Here is a 12,685-nt window from a genome sequence, read left to right as displayed (position 1 = left end):
ACGGCAATCACTTTTTTTTTTAAATTGCTAAGGTGTTTACCTTAATTTTGTTTATATTTTTATCAGAGAAACTATTACTTTTTCTTCAAAAATAAAAAAAAAAAAAATCTTTATAAAAACTCTTGGTTTCCAAAATGCAACCCGACATTTTTGACTATAGTAGTACCTTTTTTATATCATAACTTTATAACAACCAACAATCCTACCCTACATCGATCTATCACACAAATTTAATATTTATCCAATTTTTTTCTTCTTTCTTATCTGACTTTTGGTTTATCTTGAACTCGGTTAATTTTTTCCTTGCAAATCATTGCACAAAGAATATACCTTTTTTGCTTGGTTTTTGAAAAATAAATGTATGATAAAAAAGTACTTCAAGGTAAGTTATTTTTTGATTTCAATCTAGAAAATGTCATCTCCAGACCGAAAACATCTGTTTTTTTTTTTTTTTTTTTTTGGTTTGTTTGTTTGTTTCCTCTCCAGCAACCATGATAGCTGGGTTATTCATGAGGGAAAAGAAAACACTCAGCCCATCCGTCGTCGTCGACGTTGTCGTCATCATAAGGCACGAAAGTGCAAATTTTTTTTTTGTACCAAAGTAGAGGATGTCGACGTCACATTTATCCACAATTCAAATGGCAAAACCACATTGCAACGTGCGGATTGCGTGTGCTATGCCAAACGGATAGATGAAGATGATGATGATGAAGGTTTTCATTTTTTTTTTTCATCTCGATTTCCATTTCTTAGTGCAATTTCAAATTCGAAGACGAAGAAGTTGAAGATGATCTGAAGCGCTAAATGCCTTCGGGTGTATGATGAATACATGACAGACAAACACAACAGACAGACAGACAAACCAATCTACTTTCATGGATGTAACTTTTTTTCATTCATTTTGTTTCTTTTCTGATCTAATAAATTTGTTTTTTCATTTGTTTAAATGAAAGTTGGTCACTAGTGATAGATATTAATTTTTCTTTTCTTCTTTGTGTACTCTTTTTTTTTTGTTTACATTTAGTTAACATGTAAATTGGCGTGTAACTACCATATTACACGCAAATGTTATAAGTAAAATTATTTGTTTGATACAAAAAAAAAAAAAAAATAATAATAATTCACCTATAATTATAGTTTTTTTATGGCCAGTTAGATTTAAACGTTATTCGAGACTCCGAAGAACACTTTCGAAATCCACCTAGCTGGAATACTTTCAGTCACGGCACATTAACGAAAAAGTAAGAATAAAGTAATGTTAATGAAAGCTTCATAAAATTTGTACTAAATGAATGGAATAAATAGTATTTTCGTAATTTGAAAAAAAAAAACTTTAAACTTCTTTTACGTTTCCTATAAAATTAATGATTAAATTAAATGCTATGAAAAATTTAAAATTCTAAACAACCATAAGAGTAAGTACCTACGTGCATTTTATTTTGTTTCCGTTAAAAAAAAAACACCTTCCCCTCATACCCAAATTATTTTTGAATTTTCTCTTGACACTTTTTTTTTTAATTTCTTCAATCAATTTTCATTTAATTGAATTACTCATTAAAAGTCAATTTTATTACTTGCCATTTAAAAATATGCAATTTTACCTCATTGTACTCTACTTTAAAAAAAAAATTCCACAAAATATATGTAATATAGTATAACATTGGTAGATTAGTATTAATACAGTAAAATAAGGAGAAAAAAAGGGGTAAATCTCGGAATGAATGTTAGTAGAAATTTTTTTTGCTCAATATTTTAAAATCTGCACCTTATTTTTTAACCAAGAAAATTAGGACTTGCGGACATGAGATGTTTTTAGATTTTTGAGGGTAGTTAAAGAATATCCAAACAAAGATTAAAATGAAAAGATTAGCCTATTTGCACTTATTCCTAAGATGAACAAGAATCTTCTTTAGTGCATACCTATCCTAAAATTTGCCCCTCCATCAAAAAATACCATTATATCGTAGGTATATATATTTTTTGTAAGGGATTGTTTGGATTTTTAATAATGATGGATTCTAAAATCTTCATGCAAAATTTGGTTCATCTACCATAACTTTTAAGGGTTTTTCGGCAGTAAGTTTGCAACTGTTATAATAATATGAGTTGACAGATGAAAAACAGGTATAACTTTTTCCAGAGACGTCAGATTGGCTTGATTTTAGATTTTTTGGAATCAGCATTAAAAAATACCTTGAAATCATGTATCATATGTGTATATACTACCATAGCCTATTTTTGCTAATTTTGAAAATCTCCATTTCGCGATATGACCTTGAAATCGCGACAAGCGGACATGAGATTTTTCTAGACTTTTGAGATATGTTATAGAATGGCAAAAGGAAGATATTGAGCAAAAAAAATTTCTACTAACATTCATTCCGAGGTTAAACCCTTATTTAACTGGATTATATCATTAATATACTTTTTTCATGCTTGTGAGTGATTTTTTAAAATAATTTATATTTTGTTAATTAATATTGACAAAAAAAAAATTATTACTCGTTGCTAATTAATAGCTTTTGTTTACAAACAAGAAAAACAAAAGTGTCAATTATTACACCGAAAATTGTCAGACTATTAAAACAAACAAGTGAGTAATATACCGGCATTTTGCAACCCAAACAATAAAAAAACATGACAACACAACAAATTCTTGTTTGTTTTTTTTTTATTATTTGTAAGAAAAAAGAAAACAAGTAACATCTTCAATTTAAAAAGATTCTGAAATCCATAAGAATTTTATGACAACTGTCATAAAATAAAAAATTGTGTAACTTAAACGACCTCCATCTAAACACGAAACAATGATAAAAAACAAAACACACAACCTAAGTTATATTATTTTTTTCATTGTAACTTGCATTATCAGCATTTTATGTTGAAAGTTTATTCACCGCCTTGAGATTCATTTTTTGTTTGGAGTTCACTCTGAGATTTAAATGAATTTTCTCTTAAATTTAGATTGTCATTTTTTTTTGTGAGATCTCTTTCTTAAAGCTTTTATCAAATTTCATTCATGGTTACCACTTGTGTAAATCTTTAATTTTGTTGCTAAATATCGAAATAGAATTCAAAATTTATAAAATTAAATGTCTATTGCTTAAAATTCGTCCCGTTTAACATTTTATCATGAAAAATGCTAAGCAATGATTTACAGGTTCGCTATGGCTAATTTTTTAATTGAATTCTACTGAAATATACTGTACTGAAATGTACCGTATTGAAATACAATGTACTTAAATGATACTGTACTGAAATATTTTGTAAATTTCTGTTCTGTATTGAAATGTACTGTAATTAAATGTACTGTACTGAAATGTACTCAATTAAAATGTACCTTACATACTGTACTGAAATGTACCGTACTGAAATGTATTGCAATATTTTGTACTACATATATTGAAATGTACTCTAATTAAATATACTGCAATGTACTCAAATAAAATATTCTTTAGATATTCTACTAAAATGATACTGAACTGAAATGTTTTGCACATTACTGTACTGTATTTAAATGTTCTGTAATTAAATGTACTGTACTGAAATGTACTCAACTGAAATGTAATTTATTGACATGTACTTAACTGGACTCAAAGAACTAAACTGAACTGAATTGCATAAAACTGAACTGATAGAACTGAACTTTTTTTTTTTTTTTTTTTTTTTGACGGGAGGAAATCTTCAAAAGACACTTGGCAGTATTCGACACCAAGTAGTGTGGGACTCTTAACCACTAAAACCACCTCTTTATCAGGACCAATCTTGAGAGATAGAACTGAACTGAATAAATTTCATAAAACTAAATGAATTGTAGCCACAATTATATTCTAACTTCAATATTTTCTGTTACAATTCTACCAAAGTGGTAACCATGTATCTCAGTAATTTAAATCTCTCTCTTTCTTCTCTCTTTCACAAGTGAATAACTGAATGAATAAACATTCTTCCAATTGCTCCATCCATTACTTCAAAACTTCGAGCAATACAACTCAGCAGAAAAAAAGCTACTTTTGTACATCAGTTAAACACACGACATTCTTCATTCAAGTAATCGTGATCGTGTGCGTTGTGTGTAAATTTTTCTCAGAATGTAATAAAAAAAAAATACACATTCAATACAAAAGTGAATCGAAAGAAATAAAGAAAATAAAAAAGAAAGAGTAAAGTCTGACTTCCCATCTGTCAGTTGATATCTTTTTTTATTTTGTTTAAACAAAAGAATTGTTGCAAACAAATAAAATATTTAACCAAACAGAAATTGAAATCCAAGTGAAAGTTCGATCTTTTGCGTGATTGTAAGCAAAAAAAATAAAACAAAAAAAACCTATCCGGCTATCCGCCTATCAAGTGACACTGACACATTTCAGTATCAAGTAGCTTCACTGTTGCCGCTCTCGCCCGTTTTGTGTTGTTGTTGTGCGTCGCACTGTGTTCTGATCATCGAATTGATGTTTTTGTTGTAAAAGTAAAACAAAAAAAAACAAAATCTCCGCTCCACGTTTTCTGTCATTTTTCAAAAAAATTACATACAAACAATCGAACCGGAGATTGCTAGTTGGAAAGTTTTGATTTGTATAAACTAAAAAATGGGATTAATACACTTGTGATTTGTGACGTCATAAGAATTAGATTTTTTTTTATATCATGCCACAGAAAGATACACGGCAAATGTGTGTGGCAGAAGTTGAAAGAAAAATAAATAAATCCAAATAATGTCTAAAAGGTTTTGCAATTTTACGCCGAGTTTGTTTTTTTTTGTATCTGATTCATGCTGCATGATGTTATGACGTAGGAGTGTCTGTTTATATGAACCAATTACAATTTTTTAATTTTATTCATTTCAATTTAAATTGAGTAAAAGAGATTTTTTTTTCGAAGAACTGAACGGAAATATGTGGATCCAAGTGAGTTTGGTACTTTCTAATTATTTTGGACACATTTAAAGTCTCTAACCCGGATGCGTGGCTTGGCTTTTTTTAATTTTATGAAATCTATGTAGCATGTAGGTAACTAATTTTTTCTATTTTACAAATTAACAGTAATTAACGAATATAAAATTTGTTTATGAATAATAAAATTGGAATTCCCCAAAAAATAATATGGTGATGGTATATGGTTCTATTAATAAAACGATCCTAAACTAAAATTGGTTGTATACTTTCATATTAAAACAAATAAATAATTCAGTTAGGTAAGTGAAATCTTGTAATTAATTTGTTATTCATAATGTAATCGATAAGTTAATACATGTATAAATGGAGAGATAATTGTGTTATGTATTTGTGTTTGATAAAAACATTTATGAATTTTAATTTTATGCTCAAAGGTAAATGAACGTTTGATTTAGTCCATGACATTGGTCGTTTGCGGTTTACAATATTGCCCCTTGTCAGGGTTGCCAGCACGTGACAATATATCTTTGATCTTTACATTCAATTTTTTATCTGCTAATTTGTATTTGATATTTTTATCGATTTAGAAGTTTTTGAGTTTTAATTATAAAAAAATCATTTCCTCAGAAATTGATTAAAATTTTGAAATCGTAAATTCTGAATGCCCTTAACCCTGATAACAAAAAACCCCTAGCTCCATCAAATTTTAGTCTAAATATATTTTCAAAATTAAAAAAAAAAAAAAAAACAATCAAAACCCGAGATTCCAAAAACTCTAAAAACACATAATATCCTTATTGGCAATAATAGAGAATTCCAAAAATTTGAAAAAAAAAATTATATTCAGCGAAAGTCAGAATTCGATTCGAATCGAAAAACCAAGTTCAAAAAAAATAAAACAAACTCCAAGATCCAAAAATGTTTAAAGCCAAAATTTGGAAAATTCAAAGATCAAAAAAGTAAAAAAAAAACACGATACCTCCAAATTTTAAATTATAGTTACGGTGACCATCCGTCCCGGTTTACCCGCGACTGTCCCGTATTTCTATAGCTTGTCCCGGATTTTTATTTAAGAAAACCGGGGACTTGTTAGTGTCCCGTACTTTGTTATTTGTCCCGTGATTGTCCCGTGTTTTCACATTCTCTGATTTTTGTATTCAAAATTTTAAATACTTTGTACAAAACACGAAAACTGAGGTCGAATTAAAGCATACGTTCGTTAACGTATTGGTGCTATGTGTCCCATTCTTTTTCTACTGATGATCGTAATCGTGTGCCGTGCCCGTGATTTGACCCCCAGTGCTTGGAAAATAAAAGTTTATCTATTTTTTTCGAAAAAGCATTAGTTTTTAAAAAAATTTTCATTAATTATTTAGTTCCAGCTTGTTTTTGTCAGGTTGAAATGCTACACCAGAAAAAGTTTTTCGAATAATGAACCCAGCTTAATTTCAAAACTTTTTAGGACATATTAAAAGTCGAATTAAATATTACAAAATCATTTAAAATAAAATTAAAATGTTAAAAAAGAGTTCTCGCAATTTTGATTAAAAAATATTTTTTTTGGAAGTTATTACAGTAGGCACCTACATAAAATACAACCGTTTTTTTTATTTCTGACTTCCTTGGAAACGACTTAAATGATTTAAACGAAAAGTTCCCATAAAATCGTTTAAGAAATCTAGGTGAAAAAATCAATGTTTTCAAAACAATCCAACAAGTTTTTGATTTGTCCCGGGTTTTGCTCCCAGAAATATGGTCACCGTAGTTATAGTATACAAACATGATAACTTAAAATTCTGAAACCTTAAAAATTTCAAAAATTAAAATTTTTAAAGACCCATTCCTTGAAAGTCAAAATTCCACAAAAAAAAAAAAAAAATTCTCAAAAATTTGTCATCTTTGAAAGTCTCAAAACCAAAACAAGTCCCGAAACAAGGTAACACAAAATAAAAAAAAAAAACAAATATAGTTGGAAAGGCTTGAGAACACGATTTGTCAGTGTTATAATGGCACCAAATTTGAACAATTAACATACATATTTGAGGCTAAAAGTGTTTCTAATATATTGAATATTAACCAGCCAAGTACCTATTCCTAAAATGGTCTTCCTTGTGCTCACATGAAATACTAAACGCAAACTTTCCAAATTTTGGAATTTTAATTTTTTTTTTCTTTTTGCAAAAATTTTGCGCACACAATTTTTACTTTGCTTGTGTATAGGATACAGCACCGTCTTAAATAAAATGCACGACTGGGTCGCACGAACTTTCTCTTAGAGTTAAAGTTGCTTAAATTTTTAAGACTTTTTATATAGAAATTTGGAAAAAAAAATAAAATTCGTTTTTTTTTTTTAAATAAAATAAAATCTGAAATTAAATTGCCCTCCGAAACAAGTATGCAGTTTTGATTGATATATTAACATGCATTTTTAGAAAAAAAATTTCAAAATCGTTAGAGCCGTTTTTTAAAAAACTAATTTTTTATAAATAATTTTTTGGAAAAAAAATGTTAAAATAAAATTGGTATGCCATTTTGTAGAAATCACTAATCAACATCTAAAAACAAAATTTCAAAAAAATTTAATGTCCCGTTTTCGAAAATTTTATCTTTCAAAAAAAATTTTCAAAATTTTTTTAAAAATCCAAAAATTATTTTTTTCAAAATTTTATTTTAAATTATATAAATGCTTCTTCACAAAAAGTTTCGTTGAAATCGAATAAGCAGTTTCGGAGATAATCGGATTTGAAAAAAAAAACGGTTCTATGGCAGGTACCGTTAATAATGATTAAAAAAAAAAAAAATTTTCATTGAAAGATACCCCTTAGCTTAAAACTAACATTTGAATTTTTTAAACAAAATTGTTAGAGCCGTTTTCGAGATATTTCAATTTTACTAAAATCGGTATATGACAAGTACCGTTATTTTTTTTGGTCCAAAAAAATTAATTCCAAAAACCCCTCTAGAGAGTCGCCAAATAACGCTACATACCAAGTTTGACATTAATCTCTCCATCCGTTTAGGCTGTAGCTCCTCATACAGACAGACGGACAGACAGACTGACAGACACACCGAAAAAAAAATTTGATAATAACAGCTATCAAATTAACATTTTTCAGTGACAAAAGTCATCCAACAATTAAAATATCAATTTTGATATTTTATCATATCATTTTGACATTTTTTAATTTCAGGTGGGATAGTGAAAATTTCACTTTGACAATTAAAATATCAATGTTGACTAGATTTTAAATTTTAGTTTATTATAATGAAACCTATTTCTTTCCTTTTCTTTTTTATTATTTTTATTATTTTAAGTATTTTCTTTCTTTTTTCAAAACATTACTAAAAAGGGAATATTCTTTACAAAATAGTGATGATATTATTTTTTCTATTATAGGTGATAATGGTTTTGTTATTTTCTCCCAAACTATGTGATGTAAAATCTTAGCGCCGATCAAATTTTCTCAGTAAATCATACATTTTACTTCGAAAAAACACAAAGTACCTTTAAATTAGTACACATTAAGAGTTTTTTATTTAATATTTTTCAATATTTTGGAATGAGAAATTGATATGAAAAAATGATAATAAAATATCAAACAAAATTTCCAAAATGTGGCATTTAAATATCATCCTGATAATAAAAATGTTGTTTTAACATTTTAAATCTCATAAAACACATTTTATAGAGCATTTTTGGCTGATATTTAAAAAATGTTAATTTGATATTTAAAAAATGTTAAATTGATATTCGTTTTTTTTTCGGTGCAGACTGACAGACAGACAGACAGACGGACTTCCGGGACCCACTTTTTTCTCATTGTCTTCCATCGTAATGTCATGGAAAAATGTTATCTCAACTTTTTTTTTTTTTGTACGAATGAATAACTTGATATATAGTACCTATATCGCAAGTAAAAAATAATATTGGTTTAACGAAATATTAAAGTAGTTACTTAAATTCTCTCATTGCCGTCTTTTCCCTTGAAATCTAACCAATCAATGAGAAGACATTTCTAATATTAAAAAAGTACAAACCCTCGCTTTATAAAAAAAAAAAATTAATAAACTTTATCGAATTGATTCGTTTCAAATAAATACAATTTCCAAGAACATGCATTTATTTTCGAAGGTCATTTTTGTATATTTACCTACTGAATGCTTAAATTTTATTATATTTTGTTTTGATAGAATGTGCAAATACCTGACAGCAAAATGTTTGTTTTTGTTGTTTGTATATTTAATTGAAAAGCTTTTTGTTGATAAGAATATTAAGTATTTTTAAAATAAAAATTCTCAACCGAATTAAGATGATTTGATTAAACATTAGATGAGTGTTAATCCAGTCAAATAAGGGTTTAACCTCGGAATGAATGTTAGTAGAAATTTTTTTTGCTCAATATCTTCCTTTTGCCATTCTATAACATATCTCAAAAGTCTAGAAAAATCTCATGTCCGCTTGTCGCGATTTCAAGGTCAAATCGCGAAATGGAGATTTTCAAAATTAGCAATAATAGGCTATGGTATTATATACACATATGATACATGATTTCAAGGTATTTTTTAATACTGATTCCAAAAAATCTAAAATCAAGACAATCTGACGTCTCTGGAAAAAGTTATACCTGTTTTTCATCTGTCAACTCATATTTTTATAACAGTTGCAAACTTACTGCCGAAAAACCCTTAAAAGTTATGGTAGACCAACCAAATTTTGCATGAAGATTTTAGAATCCATCATTATTAAAAATCAAAACAATCCATTACAAAAATATATATACCTACGAAATAATGGTATTTTTTGATGGAGGGGCAAATTTTAGAATATGCACTAAAGAAGATTCTTGTTCATCTTAGGAATAAGTGCTAAAAGGCTATTTTTTTCATTTTAATCTTTGTTTGGATATTCTTTAATTACCCTCAAAAATCTAAAAAAATCTCATGTCCGCAAGTCCAAATTTTCTTGGTTTGAAAATAAGGTGCAGATTTTAAAAAATTGGAAAACTACACTTCAGATTTTTGTGTCAGATCAACATGAATAAGGTGCATTACTTTTCAGGGATGGTCAGGTCGACTTGTTTGTGAGTTTTGTTGGAATAAGTGTTAAAAAATACCTTTAAATCATGTCGCTTATGTTGGTATACATATAAAAATTTAAACTTTTCTTATTAATTTTTTAAAATCTGCACCTTATTTTCAAACCAAGAAAATTAGGACTTGCGGACATGAGATTTTTTTAATATTTTTGAGGGTAATTAAAGAATATCCAAACAAAGATTAAAATGAAAAAAATAGCCTTTTAGCACTTATTCCTAAGATGAACAAGAATCTTCTTTAGTGCATATCCTAAAATTTGCGCCTCCATCAAAAAATACCATTATTTCGTAGGTATATATATTTTTTGTAATGGATTGTTTTGATTTTTAATAATGATGGATTCTAAAATCTTCATGCAAAATTTGGTTCATCTACCATAACTTTTAAGGGTTTTTCGGCAGTAAGTTTGCAACTGTTATAATAATATGAGTTGACAGATGAAAAACAGGTATAACTTTTTCCAGAGACGTCAGATTGTCTTGATTTTAAATTTTTTGGAATCAGCATTAAAAAATACCTTGAAATCATGTATCATATGTGTATATAATACAATAGCCTATTTTTGCTAATTTTGAAAATCTCCATTTCGCGATTTGACCTTGAAATCGCGACAAGCGGACATGAGATTTTTCTAGACTTTTGAGATATGTTATAGAATGGCAAAAGGAAGATATTGAGCAAAAAAAATTTCTACTAACATTCATTCCGAGATTTACCCCTTTTTTCTCCTTATTTGACTGTATTATGTGTGATTTATTGTTTTGTTATCATTTTTTCTTAAATTAAATTTTGACATAGCCAAAAAATGTAGATATACGAAAATATCTATAAAAATTAATTGAAATAAACAATTTTAGAGGTTTACGTGTTGTGCATAATTTAATTTTCGTAAGTATACAAAAAAGAAACTTAATTTAATTATATTGATACAATTTGTTCGTATAGTTTTTTTAAGTTATAATTTGTCTCGCCCTCTGTAATTACAACTATTTTTTATACCTACTATAATTTTTTAAAATAATGGTGTTTAAGTAGTGTTTAATTTCCAATAGCTTCTGATTTTAATTTGTATTTTAGAGATAAGGTAACATAGTGGGGGTGTTGTTTTAGTTTGTTTTAGTAATTTTTTTTAGATTTATAGATTTTCTCGGTAGGTATATATTTTTTATTTTTAAATAACGTTATAAGATATAGTTTATTCACGCGACTGTAATTTTTCTGAAAATGGAAAAACCGTGTACGTCAAAAAGTGCTTTTTGTGTCATTTGTGCTAAAAAAATTTCATCTGTTCCATCATAACTTTTTAACTACTTATTGTAACTTGATGGATGAGGTATCGTTAAAAGCGTCTTTTTTGCCCGCAAGTTATAGGCTGTACACGTCATCACATAAAATAGAATATGGTGTCTTCTTCAGTAAAAAAAGTAATTAACTAGATTTTTTTTAATCATAATGAATAGCATTTTTCGCAAATTTTTGGTACATATAAAATTTACTGCCAACAACTGTAACAAAAAATGGCTTAAGAAAATTGATAAAACCGTTTCAATCAAGTGATTCAGGGTGTTACTTCTGGCGACAAATTTAAAGATTATGTTGAAAATAGAACAAAACGCAAAATAGCTTGGCTTTAAGTGAATATTTTTTTTTTTGTTTGACCTTAATTCAATCCATCATGTTTAGAATGCAAAATATTTGTATAAATTACAATCAACACTCTCACAAAGGAGTTACGTGCGACTCGAAGGTGTATTTTATTTTAAGTGTTTTTTTTTTTTGTTTATTTTCTTATCGCGACATAAATGTTCTTTAATTTCAAACAATTTGCTTTAAATTTGCCTGAAGTTATTTGTTTTTTTCATGTTTTTTTTTTTTTTTGATTCTATTGATTTTTATGTAGTTTCACCTAATTTCTCTTCAATTTAAACCTGTGCCACTTGTATACCTTACTTTTAAGTGGGTTGAGAATAAAGGCGAAGTCAAGTGAACATTTAAATTACTTTCAATTCAACCTCAAACCCTCGCACAGAATAATGTCCAAAGTACGCCAACCACAGACAAAACTTTTACTTATCTGTGCGCCTATATCTCATTCAAATGATTTGGAATTTTTTTTTTTTTTAATTTGTCTTTGCATTAATTTGAATTATTTACAACCACTTAATCGGTATTAACATAAATTTAGCTGATTGTCGATTTAAAAATTGTTTCATGTATTCGACTTGGACTTGCATGTAATTTGTTTGGGAAAACAATCTTGTGAAGAATTATTTTTTTTTCTTTTGTTTTAACAAAAAAATGAAAAAAAAAAAAAAAAATTCGTGTGAAAGTATAAATTGTTTTGATTTTGCCAAGTTAATTGCATTAAAAACTTATGAATGTATATTTTAATGCGGTACACATGCAATTAACTGACCGGAAAATAAACAATTATTGTTTAAAAATAGTAGACGTATTAATTTTTTTTTTCATTCTGCATTCATTTTGTTAGAAATAAAAAAAAAACAAAAAATATTTTTATTCCTGATGAATGATTAGAATTTTTTTTTGTTTATTTTTTTTTATCAATGAAATCACATTGTGATTTGAATTGAAAGGTTTTTTTTTTTTTAATAAAACAATTTTGTACCTGGCGCGGGCTTTGTAGTTTATTATACGGATGTATCTATTTACCCACCTTCCTATTCAAACTA

General features: G+C 27.5%; 1 protein-coding gene across 2 annotated transcripts in view; it reads left to right on the top strand.

Annotated features, from left to right (window-relative positions):
- Window positions 1-12,685, top strand: part of LOC129918780 (calcium-transporting ATPase type 2C member 1) — a 119,888-nt gene that overhangs the window by 87,483 nt on the left and 19,720 nt on the right. The window contains exon 1 of one of the 2 annotated variants that reach the window (XM_055999505.1): window positions 3,856-4,907. The exons of the other annotated variant lie outside the window; for it this stretch is intronic. Within the exon in view, the coding sequence (XP_055855480.1) occupies window positions 4,896-4,907 (12 nt within the window). The 5' untranslated portion in view covers window positions 3,856-4,895. Of the gene's footprint in view, window positions 1-3,855; window positions 4,908-12,685 lie in introns of those variants that run through there. 2 annotated transcript variants of the gene reach the window in all.

This window comes from Episyrphus balteatus, chromosome 4, assembly GCF_945859705.1.
Source record: "Episyrphus balteatus chromosome 4, idEpiBalt1.1, whole genome shotgun sequence".
Lineage (NCBI taxonomy): Eukaryota > Metazoa > Arthropoda > Insecta > Diptera > Syrphidae > Episyrphus > Episyrphus balteatus.
Note: the sequence above shows the minus strand (reverse complement) of the source record. Positions and strands in the feature narration are given on the sequence as shown.